Source organism: Propithecus coquereli, unplaced genomic scaffold (assembly GCF_000956105.1).
Source record: "Propithecus coquereli isolate 6110/MARCELLA unplaced genomic scaffold, Pcoq_1.0 Scaffold677, whole genome shotgun sequence".
In the NCBI taxonomy this organism is placed as follows: domain Eukaryota; kingdom Metazoa; phylum Chordata; class Mammalia; order Primates; family Indriidae; genus Propithecus; species Propithecus coquereli.
Genome location: NW_012152807.1, coordinates 172929 through 200587, shown reverse-complemented (window position 1 = coordinate 200587; position 27659 = coordinate 172929). Strand labels below are relative to the sequence as shown.

Sequence of the window (27659 nt, the reverse complement as noted above, 5' to 3'; positions counted from 1 at the left end):
TGTCTTTGTTGATTTTTCTGTTCTGGACATTTCATATCAATGGAATCACATAAAATGTGGCTTTTGTATCTGGCTTCTTTTACTTTGTGTCATGTTTTTTTTTTTTTTTTTGAGACAGAGTCTCACTCTGTTGCCCGGGCTAGAGTGCTGTGGCGTCATCCTAGCTCACAGCAACCTCAAACTTCTGGGCTCAAGCAATCCTACTGCCTCAGCCTCCTGAGTAGCTGGGACTACAGGCACGTGCCACCATGCCCGGCTAATTTTTTCTCTCTTTAGTTGTCCAGATAATTTCTTTCTGTTTTTAGTAGAGACGGGGTCTCGCTCTTGCTCAGGCTGGTCTCGAACTCCTGACCTTGAGCCATCCACCCCCCTCGGCCTCCCAGAGTGCTAGGATTACAGGGGTGAGCCACTGCGCCTGGCCTTGTGTCATGTTTTAAAGGTTCATTTGTGTTGAAGCACATGTCAGTATCTCATTATTTTTATGACTGCATGGGCATGCCACACTTTTTGTGTCCATTTATTGGTTAGCTGACATTTGTGTTGCTTCCGCTTTTTGACTGCTATGAATAATGTTGCAATGAATGTTGCTGCACAAAATTTATGTTTTCAACTTTTTGTATATATATTTAGGGGTAGAACTGCTGGATCACATGATAAATCTATGCTTAACTCTTTGGGGAATAGCCAAACTGTGTTCCAAAAAAGCTGTACCATTTTATATTCATACCAGCAATGTACGAATTTTATATTATTGCCTTTTTTGTTTGTTTGTTTTTATAGCCATTCCAGTGGGTGTGAATTGGTATCTCATTGTGGTTTTGGTTTGTATTTCCCCAATAACTAAAGATACTGAATATTTTTTCATGTGTTTTTTGGTCATTTGTATATCTTCTTTGGAGAAGAAGGTGTCAATACAGATAATTCAACCAGTTTTTCATTGGGTAATGTACCTTTTTATTAATATCTATGAATTATAAGAATTCTTTACATATTCTGGATATAAATCCTTTATTGGATGCATGATTTGCAAATATTTTCTTTTCAGTACTGACTTTATATGTACTATTTAAAAATTATAAATTTCTTAAAACATACATGTTTGCTGAAGTATCAATTAGAGGCTAGTTTCTACTATAATTTTTCCTTGACAAATAAGCCTTTTTAAGGTGCTAGCATGCTGGAAGATATCACTTCTTTATAGTATTGTTGGTAATAAGCACAAATCCTTACATGACTATAAAAATAGAGTTTAGTGCTTTTGTTGCATGGGTCCCATGCATTTCTAAAAGTCCTCTAGCTATGATACAGCTTCATGAATTAATAGGAGTAAAAAAAGCATTATTATAACCAAAAGGTAGTTAGTTTCTGTCAATTCTTTGAAAGACATTACCTTATTTTTAATTATTCAAATTGCTTAAAATTCATTAAGTAAGAAGCATAAATATAGACACAGTGGGAGATAAACTATAACACACAATCCCTGTCATCAAAGGGCTATAATCTAGTTGAAGACAGAAGGATTATACACACATAAAGAGACAACCAACTTTGCAAAGCAGTGAATGACAAATACCAGATGGTGCTATACACAAACATGGCTGAGATGTTTAGAAAATGATGAGATTTCACCAGGCTTTTCTTGAATTTTTAGAATGCTAACATTAAAGGTCTTCTTTTTATAAATAAAGTCAGTAAAGGCAAACCAAACATGAGCATAGAATCTATAAATGATTCAACAAACATATTTTAGTGACTAGAATGTGCTAGGTCCTGTGTTAGGGTTGTAAATATAAATCAGGTCATACAGTTTGGCTATTTCCCAAAGAGTTGTCTTTTCAGCTATTCCTGCTATGCTATCCATTATTCAGAAAAAAGCTCCCCTTCCCACTTTAACACTTGATAATCATCGAATCCTTCCTCCTGTGAGTCGATGAAGTAGGAAAGTAGATAAAAAGGACTCTTCAGATTCATAATTAACAGAGATTCAAAATGGTGACTCTCAAACAACTTTATTTGGTTGCTGTAAGTATTAAATACATTAAAAATCTATTAAGTGCTTACAAATAGGTTTGGGCATAAATAATACCAAATAAACACTATTATTATTAGCATTATTAAGTGCTGAGTTTCGAGAGATAAATTAATTTGTGTAATTTTATCTTTGCATAGATGGAGGAGCTAAGATAGCCTCTAATATATTGTTGTATAAAGAAGAGTTATCCAATGTAATGAGTATTAATTAAAGTTAATGTGATTATTGAGAATAAAAAGGGCAAGACAAAAATTCCTATGCTTTGATGCTCTCATTTCCTTTTTCCCAACCAGGATTTTGCTGGGGGCTGAACTTACAGCTCTGCAGTGTACTGGGGAATATGGTCTGGGATTTTGTTGAGTTTTTGATTGGAGCAATCTACTGTGGTCCCTTCACAGCGGCACTTTTCAGGGCAAGCCAAATCTGCAAAGCAGTCTCCGCTTAATTTTGATCGATAATCTTCTGTACCTATTGAGAATTCAAACCAAAAAAAAAAAAAGATAACTGAGTCTGAAGGTTAGATTTTTTTTAATTTGTAGGAAGAAAAAAGATAACTATAGATTATGTAGCAGGGAGACAACTTGGGAAATTTTGGTCAATGGATGTCAGGAGAGGGTTAAGAGAAAGGCTTGGAATTTTCTGGAAAAAAGAGTGACCAGATTCACATGACAGGAAAACATTAATAAATTTGAGCTTTTCACAGCTGTACTTTCTGCTGATCCAGTTCTGAGCCATTCTAGCCTATTTCACAGTTAATCACACAATGGATATTAATTGTTAAAAAGTTTATTTTTTTTCTCTGAGTCAGGAATTGAAAGTATCCAGTAATAAGCATATTCCTATATATCATTGTAAATTAGGGCTTTCAAGGCAAATGGATGTACTCAGGCTTTTAAATTTTCTATGGACTTTGACTATTCTCTCCCTCTCACATAATCTCAGAAATGCCTAAAAAGCCCTCTTTTTTTCATTTTTATTTTATAGAAACAGACAAGTAAATCCTGATTTAAGCCTCAGCAGCTTGTCATGCTGTAGAAAGCTGCGTGACGTTCCATGGTGCTTGACGGAACCATGTTTTACTCATACCTGGCAACCACATGGTTAGATCAAGCACAACAGAAAATCTCGCCACATTATCACTACACCAACCACTAGGCCAAAGGTAAGACCAAGAGGAAAGATGAAGGGAAGTAGGAGAAAAAGCTACAGACGTTCTGGAAATGTAATACTGTTTACATGACATGCATTCTTCCCGCAGAATGTTTATGACCATAGTAAGAGTATTACTACCGAAGATTTCCTGGAAACACAAAGAAGGGGCTATACTGAAAGGTGCCTCCACCGTTCCTCAGAACTGCAGAATGGAAACAACAGCTTTCGGGAACAACATCCAGGAAGAAGTTGAGGTAAGCTACAAGGACAACAGAGAAGCTCAAAAGATCTGTGGTTTCTTCTTCAAAAAAAAAAAATAGGTGCAAAAGACCAAGACTAGAAGAAGATACATCAGGATTGAAAAGGGAGAACATTATGTTTCAGATCAGACACTTTTACTTACAGCCGAAATGGTGAATTCCTGCAAAAGTAAAGATCACCAAGAAGGAAAGAAAGACAGAGTAATCCCAATTAAGATTAACATGCATATATATAAAACTAAGGTCTCTTCGTTCTTTCTTTATTATGGTAATTATAGAAAAATAGCATGGTGTGATGGGAATTGTCATGCTTTGTAAAATTTTATAATATTTTGAAGCACGGTGGTCTTACAAGAAAAGCAAATGGCATAAAAGATGGATAGTGCAAATTAAGCTTCTGTCGATTCCTTTAAAAGATGAACTCTCGGCAAGACAGATTTTCTTTTGAGTTACCACTGTAATATTTAGAATGCCACATAGAATAGTATTAGGCAAGTACACATGTAAAAGTGAATGGAAAACTAATTATGTAGATCCTCAACAACTATCATTAGCACATTGGGTTAATCCTTAGGTTGTGGGGTATACTTATTAATGACCTTTCCAACATATAATGTCACTTCAGTGGAAATGGATTAAAATCTAAGAAGCTTGCAATGCTGAATATAATAACTTCAATACATTTGGCAGTTAACATCATAGTATTTATCGAGAATCTGTTCTATTGTGATTTAAGCTTTACACCAACTTGAAATATTAAAATGAGGGTATACAAAATCTAAGTGACATATACACTGGATATCTTAAATAATCTCCATTCAATGCATTGACAATAATGCTTATTTTATGGTGGTTCTTTAGGTAGGCTCAAATTTTAATTAAAATTTTGGGAAAAAAAGGAGGAGGATGCCCAAAGAACCCTTCTGAGTCTTGGTTTTTACAATTACAATTATTATTTTAAATAATGTAAATTAAGCTATCAGAAAGTTGAAGTTAAGACATGATATCTGATTATAAAGAAACTTTCCAAAACCTATTTTGGCTGCTGTCAGTAATAGGCAAAAAGTGTATCAGAATTTATGAAAACATCTTGACTTTTGGCTGGGCATGGTGGCTTACACCTGTAATCCCAGTACTTTGGGAGGCTGAAGCAGGAGGATCAGTTGAGCCCAGGAGTTCGAGACCAGCATGAGCTATAGTGAGATCCTGTCTCTACAAAAAATAAATTAAAAAATTAACCAGGCATGGTAGTGCATGCCTGTAGTCCCAGCTACTCAGGAGGCTACCGCAGGAGGATCGCTTGAGCCCAGGAGTTGGAGACTGAAGTGAGCTATGATGACGTCACTGCACTCTAGCCAGGGAGAACATAACAAGACCCTGTCTCAAAAAAAAAAAAAAAAAAAAAAAAAAAAAAAAACAAAAAAAAAAAAAACCCTTGACTTTTCTTCTTTATTTGGTGAAATAGAAATATTAATTTCTAAATTATTAAAGTATATGTAAATGGAATAGTTTGAATAATTCGGTAATAATTACATTAATTACTATAATTTTGGGATTTAAATTATATCAATATTTTATTCTATAAATGGTCTGTTTAGAATACATCTTTTTCTGGTTAACTAATAGATATTAAATGACTTTCTACTTAATTGGGTAAAAATAATTAATTTTAAATGTTGTCAATGAAGGCCAATTAACTGTTCTTTTCAACATGTTACTTACTATGCAGCCAGTATAATATATAAAATATTATTGATCATTCAAGCTCAAAATAAGTAACATAACTAAATCTGTTAAATTCATAAAAAATATTCAAATTATAATTCGATAATGGCAAGCAACAAATATCTCCTTAAGATAGAGACCAAAGAGACCAAACCCAGAGATCTTCTTACAAAAATATGTATGGTGTTGCATACTAACACGAAAGAATTATTATTTATAGCTCTTAAAATGTATTATAGTCTTATATATACTCAGGAGATGGTGAATGTGGCCAAACAACACTTAATATATATTTTTATATAATGGTTTAAAACAAACAAGTCAAAGAGGCATTTTACACAATTGGCAGGCAAGGAAAAATAAGTAAAGAAACATTCTAAAGAGCTAGCTCTACAATCATCAGTTTTGATAGTGTTATGATTGAAGTGGTAAAACATTGCAATTACTTTTCTTAGAAACATTTTATCCATCTGCCTAAATTATTCAAGGCATTTAGTCTCCAAGAACTTCTGATGCTTTCACATCTGATATCAATATTCTTTTTGTGGAGTTATACTGTAATTCTGGATATGCAAGAATGTAAAGTCACAAACAAATAAGGAACAACTGCATATAAATCAGCACAAAGCTACTGTTTTTGTATAAAAAGTGAAGCAAAAAGTAAAAGTAAGGCAAAAAGTAAAGTATACTTTTTTTAGTATAAAAAACTATAAAAAAGTAAATCTCATGATCAAAAATGTAATTCTGTGTGTTTGTAACTGATTTCATGTAGAACTAGCTCTTTCACAACAGAAAGGTCTCTGTCTTTAAAACTAGCTCAATAAGCTATATTTTAAAAACAGGTTGAACGATCAGATATACAACGTAAAGAGAAAATGATTTAAGTAGAAAGCCATAGGTTCAAACATTTCAGCTACTGTGAGAAATTTTAGATAATGTGCCAAAGTAAAAGAGAAGGAGAAAAAGGTGGAGTTTAATAATATATATGTTTAATATCAGAAGCTGCATGCAAAGGTCAGGTTTTCAGGAAACAGCTACAAGTGATCTATGCATAAGTCAATCTATCTATAGGGTATCCACCGTACTTTCAAAAGCATGCATATCAAAGTTTTAGAAGCTATATTTTATAAGGTGAGAAAAGGGTGTCTGCAGTTAGTCCTACCACCGAGCAAAACCTACCTGGAATGAAATACTGTTCTTTAGCTAAATAAAAAAAGAGAAAAAAAAAATAGAAGATGCACCTGAATGTCAGCAAGCAGAGATATGAGTTATATTAGATTAAGAATGGACTAAAGTTACTATAGATAATTAAGTGAAAAATGTATATTCACAGCTATGGCTGAAGTACACTAATGTACAGTGAGTAGTAAATGCATCTATTAACTATGGATAATAACCAGCTTGGTTTCGATATTAGCTTTTTAGTATGAATTAACTGCCGAATGTGAAATACGCCTGGGATAGTTAGGTAGCGTACTACCAAAAACATACAGAATTATTATATCATAAGGAAATAGAAAAGATTAGATCAAAGCATATAGTAAATTTCAATGAGGTAAGCTTTCTATTTAACAGGAATGCAATGCATTTATATTCAGCTTTTTACAAATAAATGTAATATTCCCCAAGTGTTAAAAAATGGTCTTTTGTAGGGGGAAAAAAGTATCCTCACGGTCCTATGCAAAATAAGAGAATGCAAAATGAGAGGGTGCATTCAGAGTGAGAAGCAAGGATCAATATTGTCCCCACTGCCTTTGCACTCCTGAGCCTGAGTAAACCACGTAATCAAGTCTCAGTTCACTTTCTGAAGAAATAAAACCATGACTAATTACTTTAAGTTGGTCATAGTAACAAACATGAGACTTAACATACTTTAAAGGCATTCCGAGCTAGCTAATAGGCCCCTGTTACATTCGAACCCTGGGAATGGAGTGCGAAGTATATAGGCATCTTCTTAACTTGGTGGATAGTCTATGTCATCTGCTGTGTGTAGTGTTAAAAATGTTACACAAAGAAGTATTATTATGAACTGCGTCTATAGTTCTCTGTATTTTTTTCTTCACGAGTAGAAGAAAAATATAATTCTACAATATTTAGTAATCAGCCGAAGGCCAGCTGCTTTTGTTAGGTCTCACGTAGCCATTGTTTTTAGTCCCAGGGGAAATGTCGCACTAAGGAAGAAATTACCTGAACAACGGAATTTCTTGCTTTTGATCTGTCCGATTCTTTTGTTTGCCAGACGGCGGGGGCTGGTGCAGCGGGCACCACTGGTCTCAATCGGGTTGGTATGGAGATAATCCGCCAGCCACTTGAGATGGCAGTCGCAAATAAAGGGGTTCTGGGCCAGATGCCTTTCAGAGACACACACAGAACAGTTTCATAAACGACTTGCAATTGAATCAACTCTCACATTCAGAGTGAAAACAATGGTCATCAAATTTCATCCAGATCATTTATACGTACATAGTTTGAATGGCCCGAAGAGGTGAAAAAGTCCCCTTGGCGATGGTCTGAAGCTTGTTGTCATATAAGGAGAGAAGGTTCAAGTTGTGGAGATCCTGAAAAGCATCTACCCGAAGGCAGTTTATCTTGTTGGCATTCAATAATCTGTTTGATCAAATAGTTGTAGAATTAACGTGTAGCATCTCATTAACTCATCTGCAAGATTTTGTCCTTCTTGACAAAACCCAATTAAGAAATATATTTCTTTTAACCTCAACACTAACATTCCAACTTCAATAATTTAGGCATTATAGTCTGGAGATTTGGGATTTTGCTTGATAAAGCAAGAGTCATGTGGTCAAATGAACCTCAATCTACTGGTACTTACACATGTATTCAATGAGAAATTATTAAACATTTTCCCTGGAAGACGTAGAAGTAGAATAGTAGGCATAGGTGGGTGAGATCCAGCCTCTATTAGCAAGGCCATCATACAAATGCCATAAAACATTATTAGTCCCTCAAACTGCCCTGTGGAAAAAAAGTTCAGTCTATTCTCAAAACAGCAGCCAGAGTGATCCTTCTAAGCATGGATCAGATCACGCCACTCCTCTCTCAGAACCACACACCAGCTCCCGACTGGCTCTGAGCCAAAGCCTACATCCTCACAGTAGCCTGACGGTGGCCCACCCTTCTGGACTCTGCCACCTCCTAGTTCTCTCCTCTGGCTGTCAGCTCCAGCCACTGGTCTCCTGGCTCTTTTTCAAACACACCAGACTCTCTTATTTTCTGTCTGGAATATTCTTCTCCTAGATGTCTTTCCAATCACTCTGCGTCCTCAAGCCTGTGCGTGTCTTCCCTTCTCAACCCAGTCTCCCCCGCCCACTCCCTAATACACGCAGCCTGACTCTGCCACCTTCCCACCCCCCTAGCACTCTCAATTTCCTTTACTTTGACCTATTTTTTTCCCCATTTCCTAAAGTATGTATTTCTTCCTGTCATACAAAACTTATTTATTTTGTTATTGCTGACTGTCATTTGTATGTCTCCCTCACCAAGTCAGGGGTCGGGGTCTTTGTCTATTTTGTTCTCTTTTATTTCCCAAATGCCCAGCACATATGAAAGGCTCAATGAATATTCTGTGGTTGAGTAAGGATGTCACAACCCTGTTGGAGAGTGATATTACTGCAGTAAAGGTTTTAGTCCTGCATTATGAACTGCTTAGCTTTTTAACACAATATCCTACAAACTGATTTTTTCCCATAAACTATATCAATATTCTGTAAAATTGTGGTCTACAGGTCATACTTTGGCAAACATCATCCTTGTAGGTTTGACGTGACTGTGTCTGAGTTTTAATTCATGCGGGGCTCACCTATGGAGATCTATTTACTCTGCTGTCCACTTTCCTCAACCTCCCCCAGAGCAGGACTTCCCCTCCACTAAAGCACCCCTCCCTCTGGTTTCCCAAGGATGCTACTCCGTGATAGGCTGTCTTGTCACCTGTTTCACACAGGCTTGTTTGACTGTCCAATGACAGTTTCACCCTCTTCATGCAGGACATTTTTTTAATATCCTTTTTCTTCCTCACCATCTAGTTCATAGGGCTTTGATGTGTAGAACTTAGACAAATATTTAGTAGCTCAAAAAATATGTGCCATGTGGTTTGGGCATATCTCATTATCTAACATACTAAAAAATGTTTTCTCTTTGACAACAAAATGATCTCTGTCTTTAATTAACATAAGGTATTTCCATTTCACTTGCTTGCTTTTTAGGTGCTCCATAAACATGCAAAGCCGTGGCTTTCTCCTAGTGCCTCTCTTCGCTGTGATCTTTGATCCCTCATCAGGAGCTGAAGTTTTGGTTTTCACCCTGATATATCTAATATTTTTTCAAAAGCCCTTGAGGGATGGTTAGGGGTAGGGATTGATTAACTCCATACCTAGACCCCTGGGCCACAACACAAGTAATGCTGACCACGTTCCTCAGTTCATAAGTTACCTGAACAAAGAAGGTAGAGAGCGAACTACCAAACCAACGACAAGGAACTGGTGGGGAGCCTGAAGAAACAAACAAGATGCTGTCTGCGGCATCCAGCCTCTATGCAGTCTGTACTCTTTTAAATCAGTGTGGTCCAAGGTATAGGAGAATAACTATTGAATACCAGTTTCTTTTGTTTCTTTCATTTACCTGTTTCTTCTCCCTAATATCTCATCTACTCCAACGAAACTAAGATACATAACTTTATCAAGTTTTCAGCTAGCTATAAAGAGATAATCATGCCATTCCCCACCCCCACTCTCACCCCCAGCAGGCTTAAGAATGAGCCTTAATCTGGAGATGGAACATTATAAAAGTGGCTTTATAAGTAAGATTCACATTTACATACAGACCTCCAGGTTTTATTAGCAGGCTTGTTGCATCAACTACTAATCAGTGTGTGTGGAAAGAAAAACAAGGTGGACTTTTCAGTGTTGGTGGTAGATAGGGCAATAATCATGAGAGTGATTGTGAGTAACTGGCATGGAGGGTAATTCTAGTAAAATGTGGAAAAGTAGCAGAGAGGTGAGTGACAAGTAGGCAATACTTGGCTATAGCATCAAGCTATATCTACTGTGTGTATCTAAAACATGAATAGAATCATTTTACCACATCAGAAACTGTATTTGATAATTTTACTGCAAAGATTAAAAAAACTGAAACCCAAATAAAGTCATTAGGTCACAAAACCAGTATTTTTCATGACTAGCTGGTCTATTGTAAAATAAATTTATTGGGTTATGTAGCATTAAGGAAACAGAGAGAGCTGGGCATGGTGGCCCATATCTATAATCTCAGCACTTTGGGAGGCCAAAGTAGGAAAATTACTTGAGGCCAGGAGTCTGAGACCAGCCTGGGCAACACAGTGAGATCCCATCTCTACAAAAAATAATAAAATTAGCCAGGTGTGGTGGCACATGCCTGTAGTCCCAGCTACTTGGGAGGCTGAGGCAGGAGGATGGCTTGAGCCCAGGAGTTAGAGGCTACAGTGAGCTATAATTGCACCACTGCACCCCAGCCTGGTTAACAGAGCAAGAACCTATCTCAGGAAAGAAAGAAGAAAGGAAAGAAAGGAAGAAAGGAATAAAAGATGAAAGGAAGGAAGAAAGAAAGGAAGAAAAGAAAGAAGAAAAGAAAGAAACAGAGAGGGAGGGGTGAACAGAAAGGAGAGCACCTCACATAGTAATGTTCAATATTTTTTGTTAACATTTTGCTTCATTTCCTTGTGTGTGTGTGAACTGGGATATGATGTAAAATGCATTTCTGCATAATGGTGAAAACGTTTAAGACACGGATAATAAAACATAATTATGACTGTAAGTTTATCAAGTAAGGAACAAAATCTCTATTAGGAAGATTATGGGATAAAGAATAAATGTTTACCAAATAAACATCAACAAATAAATATGCCCCAAAGAGAAGAATAACATTCTAAAGTTAAGAATTTTAAAGGAGACAGATTTTGAGCTAGTCGAGAAAAGAAATTACATGACACTTATCTTTATATCCAAAACATCAAGGCCAGTCTCTGCCCCAAATGAGGTATATTATAAACGTTTGATGATTTAAACAGAATTTTGATGATTGAACACTAACAATCTTAGTATTTGCATGTTTCATAAGCATGCATTAAAACATGGGGTCAAATCTTCTTCTTGTGAATATGTATAGTAGATACTTCTTTGAAGACAAATGAGTAGTAGCTATTGTCTAAGCAGAGTGGTCTTTGATTTACAGATAATTCTCTCACTAAATGTTAGTCTGAGGACTACTGCTGTATTATAGCTCACTGCCACTATCGTTGTGTTTGGGGAAATTATTCAAATACTGCAGCTCTTGCAGATTCTTAGGACTAAGGTCGATAAGCATATCACCATATCTCTCTTGGTTCCAACTACCGCTTACATCAAAACAGAGATGTTTCACAAGGGCAGGGATCGTACAAGAGTTAAATGATAGAGCAGCCAGAATGCATACATTCATGAAAGTGTAGAGCAAAAAGTTTTGGTACAATTCCAAAACATAATGTCCTCAAGTAAAGAACCATCGTCAACATTAGCTTTACTAGACTAATCTTTTCTATTTTATTAAATTATATAATTTTGGGTCAAATTTTTCTGAAGCTTCCATGAAAATATGAGATGGTAAACTGACTAATAGATATTGGTTTAACAGATCCAAAACAATCAAATACTTACAGTAGCTGTAAAGAAAACAGTCCTTCAAATAAACTTTTTGGGAGTTCCGTAATTTTATTTCCATAGAGAACACTGAAAAAAAAATGTTTTAAATGGAAAAAATCAGACACCAAACTTGCATAGCAAATTTATCTAATACATATGTATTCGGGCATAGAGGAGACAGTAGGCATTCAATATATCGTAGCAGTTACAGTTCAGTAAACAAACGTCATTTGCAAATGTCTTTTGCCTGCTTACAGATCAGATGTATGCTTACTGGAGAAAATTTGGAAAACACAGAAAAACAAAGGAAGCTTAACAAAAAGTAATATAATTCATAATTTCCTTGCCCTTTTATAGAAATGTTCCCTGTAAAATTGTCATGATTTTCTACACACATACACACACACACACAAGGTTTATATGTAATGAGAGCATTCAATGTATAACTAGGAAGAATACTAATGGTAGAATCCTTAAAAAGAAGAATTTTGGGCTCATAATACTGGTAAACAGTACAAGGAACTCATAAAGGTACAGCTTTTCTTTTAAACATATAATTGTATGCTTGGGCCACATAAGATCTGTGAAGACAGTGATTATGAATATGAATTTAGGATAATTTTTGAAATTTATATTGCCCCAAAGAAACTGGAATGAATCATCCTGGTACCCACCTCTGATCTGACACTAAGTGTAGGCACTAAGGGCAAGGACTGTGACTTAATCACCTCAGCACACCTGCAGCCTAGCACAGGTTTTAGCATACAATGAGGCTCTAACTTTGGACTGACAAGTGAAATTATAAGATAAATTAGCACAAAAACAAATTTAAGGAGTAAAATTAACAAAAAGGGTGAAGTGAGAAGATTTCAAGAGCAAATGAATGGAAATGGTTGACTCATCACATCATTTACGAACAATAGGTCTAGGACGATGTCCATCTATTTTCAGCCCTAAAACATGGGGAAAAGAAATAAGTGTATAAAAAGACAGAGATTATATTTTGAGAGGACACTTTGACAATATGTATCAAAAGTCATAAAGACGTTACTTGAATTTTAACTTAGTGGTTCTACTGTTAGGATTTCAATTTAAGATAATAATTAGAGACAAACACAATATTTTATGTACAAAATGTTAATCATGGCATAATTGTAACAGTGAAAAATTAAGCACCGATAAAATGTTCTCAAATTCTCAAATAGGAGATTGGTTAAATACATATTTCACATTGATAAACATCAAGTTTTAAAGAGTATCTAGTGACATGAAAGTGATCATGATATAACATTAATTAAAAAAGAAATACGGTATTAACTGATCAACACATAAATGCACATATAAGAACAACATCTATTGGATGTTGGGTGGGGGGGAGGCGGGAATGGGGAGGAAGGGACGGGTATTTTCATACACAAAGAGTGCAATGCGCACCACCCGAAGGATGGACATATTTGAAACTCGGACTTGGGGGGGGGGCAAGGGCAACATGAGTAACATAAATATCTGTACCCCCATAATATGCTGAAATAAAAAAAAATTAAAAAAACAAACAAACAAAAAAAAGAAATACGAAATAGTATTTATAGTATCATATTAATTTTGGGTGAAATATATACATATATACAAAAAAGTAGAAAATACTTAGATAGGAGGTGATTTGTCATTCAGAGATAACTTGAATTTGCATCTATATATTTTTATGTATCTTTATATTCTCTACAATAAGTATATATTACATTTAAAAATCAGAAAAATATTCTTTTGAAAAAGAAACAAACAGATATCATGATATATAAAAGAAAAACCTGGAATGAGAGTCTAAATAATTAATACGTTTGGCAGCAGTACATGTTTTCTATATGAAAAAGAAGAAACTAACAATACAAAAGAGATAAATCAGAGTGAGGGAAAAGCTGGTCCCCTTTGAAGATGTTAGAGAAAGGTGGGATGTATTACAAAATATGAAGAAAATTCTCAAGGGAATAAATAAAGCTGGTTGCTGTCTGGTACACAGAGACATTCTATGTCTCTCTTTAGATTCTAGTGATACAGCCATAAAGTATAATATAAGATTTCATTTGTATAGAATGTAGATTTTTTTTTAGAAAGGCAAATCAATTAGAGGAGAAATAATTTAAAAAATCAGGTAACAAAAGAGAGAATTATATATTGTCAGAGACAGTTGGACAGGAAATAACAAGGCATGAATAAATATATGTTTTGAGGTCAAGAATAAGAGAAGAAAAGGCATTAGGAAATATAACTGTGCAGATTTAGATGGCAATTCAGGATATTCAATTTAGTATCATTCAATTAATTCACTCAACAGTAGATATTGTGCACTTACTATGTGCCAGCAACTTTACTAGGTTCTAAGTTTGGTGGCCAATTAAATCGAATACAACTGTTATTCTTTGAATGTTCTCCATTTGCCCAGGTACCAGGCACTGATATGACTGAGATGAATTAGGTATGGCTTCAAAAAGCAATCCAAAAGAGTAATTTTGAATACTGGAAGAGTCCCATATTTTGAATCCATTACAACTTAGAAAGGAAGAAAGATGCATACAAACTGTGGGGGTCCCACATAAGAATCAACAGATGAACAATTTAGTAGGACATTTATTTGGAACTTTTGTTTCAAAGTTTGGCTCAAATAGCATGAAAAGGGATTACCCAGGAGGTGCACCATATTTACATATGAAACTACTTTTTTCCAATGAATCATTGTATTTTCTTTAAGATCATGTTAAAAAATAATGGATGGTTATTGTTAATGAGACAAGACAGGTAAATGGTGAATAGAAAGGGGAAAACACAGGATAGAGGAAATCTATCTGTGTAGCTGTTACTGGCATATAGACTATCATCCATAATAATATTATCATAAAATCATACTAAATTTAACGGAAATGAGATTTCTCTACAAAAAGTTACAGCAATACTAGGGTTGGGGCCAGTTATTTACAAAGCAATGAGATCAAGATGGCAGCAATGAAAATGAGTTAAAATATCAGAAAATCCAAAGACCAGGACAGAGAAGTAGGATGACAGTCAAGGAAATAGGATCAAAATCTATAAAAGTGAGAGAAAGACATATCATCACATAAAGATACAAAGTTCAAGAAGGCTGGTGAGAATTTGTGCTATACTCTTAAAAGGGAAAGAAAACTTAAAAAAAATTGAAAGATAAAAATAAATTTTGCTGAAAAGAAAATAAATACAAGAGGGATTTGGATATCATTCAAATACCAAGAATAACAAATTGAATACCTTCTCTATAGTTTTCTCATACATGACTTATACCCAGCATACTATATGAAGTATACAATTATGCTGATAGAGAATTTTTATAGTCCTTTGACACAACAGGGAAATCTTATGGCAGATCTTATACCTGCTACATGTGTTATCATTCCTTTTACTCTTTGTTATTATTTTATTATATTATATAGCTTATTACATAATAATTCATAATCTAATCATAACTATATTGTTAATAAACATAATACAATTTATTGAGGCAAGTGATAAATTATAAGTTGTTCTATTTATTATTTACTTTTTTATTTCTTTTTATCTTTTAATTCTCACAACCTCAAAACTCTCAATTAACATTATTAAGGTAAGAGCTTAATAGTAAACACTGCAAGCAAGCAGATATAAATTAGAATTCTCCACATATTTTTCTCCTTCTTTATATTTAATGATTATCTTTGAGGCACAAAGAATTGAAAGACCAGGAATTGGTATGCTGATTCGACTTTTGTTCTGTCTTCTGTAAGGCCAGGAGGTTGTCAATGTTACCTTTGGACAGAATTACCTTCCAGGATGGTATTAACAGTACTTTATGAACAATGTGACTGGGTGATTTAACTGAGTTTTATTTTAAACTATGTTATTTCAGAACCTGACATTCCAGCCTGAAAGCAACACATGACTACACTCTCTACATTTTGTGCTGACAATTGTTCCTCTAGTTTTGGGCTTCCTCTAGCCAAAACCCTCTAAAACAAAAAACAATCAAAAATGAACCCAAGCACATAACTGCAGGTTAAGTGACATTTTTCCATTTTCTTTCTTTAAAGAAAACTGTAGGGTTTTGAGCAGACCATAATAGCAACTTCAACACTCATATGCCCAGATGAGCACTACATTGTAGTTCTCTCCTCAGTAGGCATGAGAGCAAATTGTTCTACACACCACAGGGGTTTATCTGGGTCTCACACATGTGTATCCTGGCATTCCTATGGCCATCACCAACTTATGGAATTTGAAAGAGCTCTGCAGGAATTTATATCAATAAGAACCCTTCTCTGAGGATCAACTCTTAAAAAATAAAATGCCAGCCTCCACTTTCCAACTTTAAAATTTGATATAAAGGTTACTTTACTTAATGGACTTTTGAAGAATTTATACAAGTTTGAAGAAACAACGGTCTTTACAAACTTATTCTAGAACTTCTTTAATTTACATAGCTATCTTCCTGAAAGTCCTCTTGACATTAAAAAGCCGTCATACTTTCTTATCTTTGTTCTGTGAGAGATTAAAGCTGGTTCTTTGAGAGAAGTCATAAGGCGATGAAACAAGTAGAGGGGGCCTCTCACTGGTCATCCTCATCTGTTCCCAGCAAGACTTCACCCAGCATCATTTTAAAGGGGACTGATACTGTCTTCAGACACAGTGGCTACATGCTTTCCAACATAAACATTCCCCCTTTCTTTTAGAAAGAAAAAAAATTTCAAAAAAGGGGCTCTAACTCTTGCTCTCTTAACAGCAAAATTATCAAATCATAAAATATATATTCCAAAAAATTGGTTAATTTTAGTAGCAGTCCTCCATAAAAATGATGGAATTAAAAAATAATAATCATGAATACTATTCATAATTCATATTCCATAACAAAAATTGAGAGTATTTTTTTAAACCCAGATATAAAAATGCAGCCACTGTTTGTTGTGGCTTCTGTTTTGCTTCAGTGATGCTGTCAACACTTACAGTGAATTGAGAGAGCGCAGTCCTTGGAAGGCATCTGGTGCAAGTTCAGAAATCTGATTATTGCTCAGGTCGCTAAATTAGAAATAAGGTTAGGTTAAATTAAATAGAATGTCAGTGAGATTTACTGCAGGAGAAAGCTACTTATGGCTTTTACATGTTGATTTTATACCTATCAATATATGTATCAAATGTACAACATAAAGCATTTGAAGAATCCTAAATTTAAAAAAGAAATCAGACTTTTTAAAACAACCATCATCTGTTTTCCTAAATTATTATTAAAGATGCCACGTCTTATTTTTGACAACAGAACACCTAAGAATGTGCATAATGTATTGACCACATGTATTCAAGTTTGTATGAATCAATATGTTAAAGAGAAATTTAAAAATTACAGAGTTCAGGTATGAAGATTAAAATATTATCATAGAACTAGCATTCAGATAGTCACATCACTTAATATTTAAACTGTCAAATACTTAAATATTCATACTTAGGTTTCTTTGCGTGGTCATGACCTATATAATTTTTAAAATTATATATATTCTAGAATATTGTTCACTCACATTCTTCTAAGCTTTTTATATGGTGAGAAAGCTCCAGGAGGGATGACTTTGATTGAGTTCTGTTCCAAACGTCTGCAAAAAAAAAATTCAATTTTTAAATGGAAATGTGAACTCTCAGACATGTTTAAGTCTCAGGATTCATGTCAAGAAGCAAAGTTGATACTCTTCATGAGTGATATTTTCTTTTCTTCCTCAAAAATGACTAGTAAAATTAATTGTGCTTTTCAAATGTGAAATAAGTTGGGGTTAAACATAAGGAAATTATAAAAATAATAAAATATTCCGATTTTTAAATATTACAGGTTCATCAATATTTAAATCTGGACTTTGTATAAAAGAGAAAACACCTTTAAGAAATTAATTTGGGAGTGCATTTTAATAACTTAAATATAAGTAAGAGAAATATGTAGTAACACTGAATAGATGTATTACATGTTTTAGAGATAATCATAAAACTCTTCCACACAGAAAATTACTGTTGAATATTAAATTTTATAAACCTTTTACTTCTTCTATAGAAAGCATATTATAGATTGAAAAAAATAACTGTTATACTCACAAAATTAATTTTGAAGGTTCTTATGAGGCAAAATCTTAAATTCTAAATCCATAAGTGCTACAGAGATTTTCAGTAAGACACTCTGAACTACGTCAATTCACTATCTGAATATTTCACATAAAAATCACTGCAGCAAAGTGCATTCTAACACAACTGAAGTACTTTTATGATACACTAAAATCAGAGAGTTGAAAATAACTCTCTGACATCATCTACTCTATGGTCCTGCTAATAGAGAAAGATAAGATTTTACCCATCTAGTTATGAAAGACAGAAAGAAGTAGATTTCACAAAGCCTTTTGGTAAATATTTTAGTCCATCAAAAAATATTGCCTCTCAACCTCCTTTATAAACATATAAACATCCTCATAAACATTTCCCGCCCCCTTCTCTTCTGTTCTGCTCTGTATCCCAGAGAGCTGACTCCAGTGATTCATATATTCCAGGCTCACTTGCCAACTGGCTCCTGTGAGATTTGGCTAATGAGAGACACTGGTGGGAGACTGAGGGGTGGCCGGAGAGGACAAGCCAGGGTATTTTTCCTCTTCTCTGTATGAGAAGATTTCCACAGCAGTGGTCTCCTCTCTTTCTTAATTTTAGTTCCTGCTGGGGGCCACTTCCCAACTTTGAATAACATCACCTTCTTCTTCCCTCTTTGTAGCAGTTTTTTCTCTGTCACCTTCCTCCAATTGTTTAACCATTCACCATATTAAATTCCTCTATTTTTAAGTAGAAGAAGAGAATTCATCTTTAATAGAAAAATAAAGCACACCTAGCATGAGCACCATTTTCCAGCCTGAAGTTAAAAAAATATATTCATATATACGAGGGCTGTCTGGAAAGTATCCAGCCATGTAATCTGAAAAATTATATTAACAATGGCTGTATACTTTTCAGACAGCTCTCATATACACACATACCTCTATATGTATATGTATATATTTTTAACTATTTATGTATACATATAATGACATTATATATTGACTATGTATGTGTCATATACATTGGCTCATTTTATCGAATGTTGGTAATAGTTTAACATCCATATGTATATCACTAACATTTAATGAAATAAAATCAAAACAAACAAAATATGCCTAGGGGGTTAAATCACATTGTCTAAATTTTGGTCTTTTCTGATTCCAACGCCCTTCTCACAGTGCCACGGTTTCTTCAACAGTCTCAGGGGTCACTCTCCAGACCTCTTTATCTCGATATGCAATGGGTTTCCTCAATTTTCATCGCTCTTGAACTCACTGTAACATTTGATATTACTAAGAATCCTTCTTCTCTTAGGATGTGACACTATCTGGCCCTGGTTCTTACTGTACTAATTTTCAATTCTTTCTCTTCTCTATCTCAATTACGGCTTCACTATTTAATCCCTGAATACAGTTATTTCCCAAGTTTCCATCCCCTCCTTTCTCATACAAAAAGTAAAGTCATTTTTTCATCATCTTAAATTTCTGTCATGATTTCTCCCTGTCCAAAAGACAGAAGTTTGAGAAATGTAAAACTATGTAAGGAAACTATTAAAATAATTCATAATGCACTACTCAGATCAGTGAATTTTACTATAGTTTCATTTTTGCTTACATGTTTTAAACAATTGAGGACTTACCATATATAGAATTTTTATATCTTTATACCCAATATCATATCATACATGTTTTCCTATATTATTAAAAATTTTGGAAAACATTACTTTTAATGGCTTCATAATATTCCATTGTCAAAATATACCCTATTTCCTTAATCCTTCCCTACTATTAGACATTTAGGTTAGTGATAATTTTACACTATTATTAATAATGTTTAGTTATTTTAAGACAATTAAAGCATGACCTCCTTTCGAAGCCTTCATTTTCTCAGGTACGGTTAGTTGTGCTTTTCCCTGTGTACCTAAAGACATGCTCTTAACTCCTCTGATCTTATTTCACTGTATTCTACACAGTTTTCATAACCCTGCTCACCAAGTTGTTGGCTCCTAAGGGCAGATTTACTCCATAAGACAGGAACAAACCGTATGAAGAAAATATTTGGCATCTGCATTATTATATAATTATTATATAATTATATATTATATAATTATCTGGATTTGGCATCTGCATTATTTATCTAGGTCTTAAATAAGAGCATTTTTTTTCAAAAGCTCTAAACATAGTAAAGGCCATTTAAATCATTTCACTATTACATAATTGAGTAGAATGTTCTGAATAGATGGTTTAGAGAAACTGTTTTTACCTTGATTCATTCTTACCGTTAAATTTTAAGAAGCTTAAAATGTAATCAATAAAAATACGAAGATAACAAGCTATAGATGGAACATTATTGACTAGTTAGAGGACGTCCTCTGAGTCCTGGCCAATAAAATATCATTTCAATGTGTTAAAGATTTGCTCACAATAATATAGCACTATGATAAGGAAAAATTAATAATTCTTAATGACTAATAGATTTCTTTCAACAGTAATGCAAAACTACTTAATGCAATTACTTTCCATAGATATCATTTCAGTTTCTTAAAAATAATCTAAAGAAACCAACACTTATTCATTCATTTATTCATTTGCCTTATAAATATTTAATGTCTACTTTGCACAAAATATTGTGCTATATGATTGGAATTCAATGGTGATCAAAAGCAGACCTGTTCATACCCTCATGGAGGTTTTATTGATAAAGAGACTACTTTCCAGTCAGATTTCAAAGCTAATTTCTTTGATATAACTTTTTTAAAATGCTATATTCATCACTGAGATACTGAAATGTCAGTAACTTTGACAAATGTGGTCAAACTAATTCCATAATTTTATATAAACAAAAATCTTCCTTAGAAATTTTAAAATTTATTTATTATTTTAGAGTCTCACAATCTAGAATACTTACAATGATCACAAGTTTTTCTAACGGCACTCAAATATATGTTATTATGATAATTTGTTTAATCTACTACGAATTTCATTGATAAATATCACTATTAAAGCAAGCAAAACAAAAAAAGATATACAATAAATTTTGTTAGAAAATACATACTCAAAAATTTATAAAACAAGGAGAATTCATGATGAAATAGTACTCTATTTTATATGCAAAATAATACTTCAAATATAATATAGTGTATTGCATGTATCATTTGTTACTGCAATTTACCATGACTTCATCTTCACATTGCAGACTATTTCATTTACAACATGTATGACAGAAAGCTGAACAATGACATGTACAATGGGTTTGCTTCCTTTTATTTATCTATTTATTTTCAACTTTGTTCCAAGAAAAGAAAGTATTTGAAACAGAGCTTATATTGTTATTTACACTGACTCAGCAGCTAATTGGTATTTATCACACTGTCTCAGCAGTTCATTACAGCAAGACATAATTGCATCCTTCATTCAAAGAGACAGATTCTTAAGCAGGAAAATATTCTACTACTGACAGATGTCAAACAATAAATTTTAAAACATTTCAGAAAGTCTGTTGTCTTTTCTTTAGTGGAAAGACAAGAAACTAATTATACTTCTTGTCAACTTTTAGGTCTTTAGGATAAAGTGCTTTTCTTTTTTATTACAAGAACTTTAGAATATATTTGATAAACTGCAAACAACATTAATCTCAAATGGTGCCCTTCTTCCTACAAAAAGGGAGAAAGTATTTAAACCAGATTATAAAAATTAAGGAATAGAAATATTAGAGTTTCACGTTAAGGAAAAAAAAAGCAAATGAAATTTACATTGTGTAGCATTGCTGTCCCCTAATTTTGTGCCTTAATAGCATAGAATTGGCTGAATTTTATAGAGTGCAAATTTGAATCCATTGTTCCTTTAAAAGAAGCTAATTAAAAACATACCATGGTTACAAACATAGGTAGTGTAATGGCTAAAATATATTTGCATGTTGGGGATAAAATTCACCATAATTAAGAGAGTTCCAAATGCTAGTCCTTCAGAGAAAATTCAATATTGTGAGTCTCAAAATAAAAACAGATTTAGCAAAGTGAATGTGGAAGAAAATCCAATAAAAAACATATTAAAAGGAAGATATTTTCATGTAAAAGGGGCCAGCCCCTTTGTCTACACAGAATTTATGTGAATGATTGCAAAATGTTTTATCACACACACACACACACGCGCGCACGCACGCACACACACACCAAAGCAATGGCTATTACCACTCCAAAATTAGAAAGAAATTTTAGTTACATGCTCAATATTATGAGAAAATGGAGATAGTTTTCCAACTGTTCCAATAAAAAAGAGAAACTGAGAATATTGTTTAGCCAATTAAAGACCTTTCTTCCCCCTCCCTCACACCTAGATTTTTTTCTCCTGCTCTCTAAGTACTGCTCTTTTATCGTACATGTCTTCAAAACTTGAGCATTCCTAAAGGACAAACAATATCTATCACTTTATGGTGTCTGTTTCAAAAATTATAGAAAATAGAAAATCATGGAATATCCCTCTGCTTTAATATTCAAGATCTTTAGAACTTGTCAATTATGTGCAGGTAAAATTTTTAGCCCAATGAATTCCATTCTGTCACTTATGGACTGCTGGGCTCTGTGACATATAAAATACTCCGCAGTGGTTAGCAGTGAGCAGATCTTTCATCAATAAACAACGTAAGTATGATTGGGCAATTAAAAAACCCCAACTAGTTCTGAAGCAATTTACAAGATATTGAAGAATATCAGTATGGTTTAAATGACACTTTCAGCTCACTAGCATTTAATTCTTAGACATTATTCTCAATGTTTAAAAAATCATATTATTTTAACAAACTATAGAAAATAACATCCATATGGTAATTCTTAAATAGCCCTCCTTAGGAGGTATTTATATGCTTTGTATACATAAATATATAAAAATTAAAAAATGTCATTTAATGATTAAAATTATGAGCTTCGGACTCATATAGACTTGGATGAAATGCAGAATCTGCCAGTGATTAGCTCTGTGGACATTACAAAAATTACTTTCTTTCTTCTGTGTGTCAGTGTCTCTTTCTGAAAAGTGGGGAATATAGAATTTACCATAAATGTTTTGGTCAAAATTACAGGAAGTGTAAAGAAAATATATGGTATTTTGTTTCTTGCCCCCAAACAGTGAAAGAATAAAAATATGGGGATACATATGTGTATTATCTGATCACAAATATAATATATAGCCCTATATAATAAAAAGTCTAAAGCATGTATATTACTCCCCCCTTACCCATAGGGGATACATTCCAAGACCTCCAGTGGATCCTGAAACCATGGATAGTACTGAACCCTTTGTATGCTATGTTGTTCATATATATTCATACCTACGATAAAGTTTAACTTGTAAACTAGGCATAGTAAGAGATTAACAACACCTAATAATAAAATAGAACAATTATTAACAATGTACTGTAATAAAAGTTAAGTGAATGTGGTCTCTCTCTTTCTTTCAAAATACTGTTACTATTTTTTGATCGTGGTTGACTGTGGGTAACTAAAATCATAGAGAGCAAAACCGTGGATAAGGGGAGACTACTGTATACACACACACGTGCGCGCACATACACACACATACACTCACACATTATACAAAGGACTAAACTTGACACATGGTTTGATCTCTAATGTGAAATAAATATATATGGCTCCAAATGATGTTTTTTAAAAAATTAGCAGTACAGTATTGCAGATAACTCAGTAACTGTATATCAAAAACATACACACATATATCACTCACATTGAAGCTGAAACAATATAACTGGTTGCAATGTCCATGATCAACATGATTAAAATACAATACTTTATCTAACTTGGGGACTATCTTAGGAACACAAAAAAAGTTTTTATAAAATCCAGTAAAATATTTGTTTGGATTGATTGTTTCTGTAACATACAGCCCAGATGCTGATTATACATGGCAATAAAACTGACAGTTCTTTGCATTCTCTCCATCTGCTTTTCACGTAAATGGCAAAAACAGCTGCCAGAGAATAAAGCCTAGATTTAATGGAGTGAGAGGAGGGAGGAAGAATGACTCCAGCTTCTGAATCTTAAATTGTTCAGTATAACCAATATATTCTCATCATAGGTAACACTGGCCCAGCATTTGGAAAGGAGGAAGCAACAATAGTTCTTTGACATCAAGGATGCTCTTGCCTATTACATAATAATTCCAACATAAGTACTTTGTGTTTCTGGAATGTTATTTCCAACTTTGGCAGTAAATGAAGTCCACTGAAATCCTTCATATGTCCCTCCATAAAATGACCAAACATATTTTAGCCTACAATATTATTTCTGTTTTGCAATTGCAGTCTCCAGAAATTTGTAAATTTAATAACTATCTTCAGCAGCTGAGTGAATATTGGCCTCTAGAGGGACAGACTTTACATATAGCTAGCATTTTTGGCTTAAGATTGTGTCTATACTAACTGGTTTTCAGCCATCCCTGTCTTGGGATGAACTTGTTCCTGAAAATTATTCATTTCCTTACTTTTGTTTTATTTCTTATGATGTCATTTTAGGATACATTCACCTTAGTTTAAATTCATTTGATGTTTTTATAGTAGAGAAATGATTCTTTTTTCATTTGGTCTTAAGCATTTATAGTAAGACAAAAATATGTTTGTGTGCATGAGTATATGTGTGTGCTTTCTGAGTGAGAGTTAAAATTTTCATGCATGTATTCACATGGACACGTATTCAAATGCAAAGATACACTCAATATATACAATTAAATGGTTTAGACTTAGAGCAAAAAAATGGGCTTAGGCACATGGCTCTCCGATTTCAGGGGGACAGAGTATATTCACAATGTCACTAACATTTTGTTTTCATATGTAATTTTTTTATCAATCCAAGAAAGAAAAACACTTAGAGGTTCTGTTTTGTTTTTCATTAATAACTAAATGAAATGTGGACACTTACTATGGATTAGGCACTGAGCTAAGTCTCTCATTTGCTAATCATTTTAGTTTTAAAAACATTACAAAAATTATCTTTATACATCACTTAACAATAACTCAAAGAGTAGATAGTAGTTTGCATTCTTCCATATCCCTGCACTGAGTTATTCTCCTAAGTTATCCATCATCTCTTTCCTAAAGTTTAGATAACACTGTGATTGCTAGTAGTATTTGAACTACATAAACTTTCAACTCAGTCTTTCCAGCTGATTAACCATAAATCGGTATCATAATTGTTTAAAAAGCAAATGACACATTCATTCATTCCGAGAATGAATAATACTGTGATTATGACCTCGGGTATCTTCATTTATATGATAAAGTCTACACAGGTCTTATTTTACATTTGAGGGCTTTACATTATTTTTTCCTGTAGATGTTCTAGAGGGGAATCAACTGCATTAGCACTAGAGTTACCTCTTGGAATAATTTCTCATCACTATCTGCTGCTCAGCTTGCCTTCATCATCCTTATAGAGACTGTGGCTATCACATTCTCAGCGGGCTTCTTTCCTCCAAACCACTCTCCACTCCAGAGTGATTTTTCCTAACAAATAAATCTAATCATGCTGCTACCGTGCTCAAACATTTTCCTTGTATCCTATCGTCACCATGACTTTAAGAAGTCTCTCCAAGATTTGGCTTCTGCTCTATGTTTTAACAATTACAAATTTTTAATTTCTCCAAAAACAAAATACTCTTATCACTTTCTTGGGACTTTGCACATACTCTTTCCTCTGTCTAGCAAAGCCCTGAATTTCTCTGCCTGCAAAACACATCCTCTTACCTGAAGATTACTTGATTCTCCCAGGCAAATCCTGGTTGGCTTCCTCTATGTTCTTTGTGTTTATATGTTTTATTACTTATCATATAGTTTTAAAAATTTCTGTTTGTGTAAAGCTTCAATTCTCTCCACTGTAAACATTTTGAAGGCTGGGCCGGTGTTCTGATGCAGAGTAGGCACTCAGAAATGTTTGTTGAGTATGTAGCACATTAAACAAAAATGCTACTTTTCTAAATATCTGTCTTCTGTTGTGATAGTACTCATCAAATTCTTAGGACTTTTTAAGAGAAATGAGTTGGGGTTTCTGTTTTTCCTTACCACTTTAATTTCTGCCCTTGTCATTTTAATATTTCTTTTTCTCCAATTTATTTATAGTTTTATTATACTCATTTTCACTTCTTAACTATCAGTATTATTAAAGAAGTTTGATTCCATCTTCTGTATTTTTCTTCTTAAAAAAGCTGTTACATAGCTTTTTGCTTAAATGATCACACAACTCAACCAAAAAAGCATATAAGGTGTTTGCATGCATGGGTATACACATGTATTACATATATGTTACATACATAATTTGGGGGGAAATTAGGTACAAATAAGAAATAAGTAGGGGGAAATATGTACAAATAATTTTCTTATCATGAACACAAAGTCTTAATAAAAAATGGTTTATTTGCATATAATGAATATATGTAGCCTTTTAAAGATAATTTTCTACTATTCTTTCAAAAGTAGAATATTTTCTATTCTACTATTCTTTCAATGGCAATTAAAGATTGCTCAAGATATGCATATGAAATTGGGAATTCTGCCAAAATAGAGAGGAAAACGCTCCAATGACTAATAGTGAACTCAATCATAGCCTACGGAACTACTGAAAGATAGTTGAATCTATAAATGTATTTTACATAATTTATCTTACACAGTTTTGTGGTGGAATTAAGAAAGTTGCTGAGGGAGTATACTAAGTGTGGCTACTGATAACTAAGAATTAACGTGAGACATTTATTCTGAGGTAGCAAACTGGAGAGCTCTGCTTTCTATGCTGAATAATGAATTGGCACTATACAGTTTATAAGAAGCTAAATTACTGTATCATTTTCTGGGCCCTTATGAAATCATGATATGAAAACTTAAGCAAATACAATCCAAAAAACATTAGGAAATAAAAATGATGACTAATGTTTACATGAAAAACTTCTTTTGTATAAAATGACTTTATGACTACTCATCTAATTTTTCAAAATTCCAGAAAAGAATCATGGCATTTTGTTTTTCTAACCATATGTATGCTAGCATATAATCAGAGTTCAACTAATATTGACTTGTGTATGTTCTTGGGCTAGTAATTTAATGGCATATAGGGAATACATATGTAGTTTCTGCTATTATGAGGATCTCATAGCAAAATTTGAGAATATTATTCGAATTCCCTACATCAGATTGATAGTTCCTTTTCTAAAACCAGGTTTATGTTAAAAACACTGTCAAAACTGTTTTCTAAAGTATGAAAAATGAAGAGGTTTCTGCTAATCTTTGGAGAATATGTAGCTTTCTATATTGTTTCAGTAGTAAAGAAATAAAATGAACAATTTCAAAAATTTTTTGGCAAATTTTTTTATCATAAAGAACATGTTAACTCCTATACAAGATGTTTTGTAAAAAGTACTATGTAATCTATATTTCTAATAGACATAAAATATTGAGAGTGTTATATATTACCTAATCTGAAGAGTACAGAATTGTAAAAAATATAAAATGCAAAGCCATGCTATCAGTTAGCTAATTCTGTGGGTGGATCTGAAGGAACAAAAATATCAGGAATATGTAAAACCGCAAAATGCTAACAAGTGTTCCAGATGTTAACAAGTGCTCTAATTAAAACTATGAACTAAAGTAGAATTGCTAATATTTTCACTTTCATAACATTTTCTTAACTCTGCCTATTTTCTATTGTATTTTATTACA

The 27659-nt window shown here is 33.5% G+C and overlaps 1 protein-coding gene across 3 annotated transcripts in view; it reads right to left on the bottom strand.

Moving 5' to 3' along the window:
- Positions 1-27659, bottom strand: part of SLIT2 (slit homolog 2 (Drosophila)) — a 137920-nt gene that overhangs the window by 80102 nt on the left and 30159 nt on the right. For 2 of the 3 annotated variants that reach the window (XM_012660756.1, XM_012660757.1), the window contains 6 exons: positions 17405-17476; positions 16839-16910; positions 11853-11924; positions 7633-7776; positions 7357-7520; positions 2350-2500 (listed from right to left, as the gene is read on the bottom strand). In XM_012660756.1, the coding sequence (XP_012516210.1) occupies positions 2350-2500; positions 7357-7520; positions 7633-7776; positions 11853-11924; positions 16839-16910; positions 17405-17476 (675 nt within the window). Of the gene's footprint in view, positions 1-2349; positions 2501-6348; positions 6373-7356; positions 7521-7632; positions 7777-11852; positions 11925-16838; positions 16911-17404; positions 17477-27659 lie in introns of all 3 variants that reach the window. The other variant, XM_012660755.1, reaches the window with a different exon arrangement.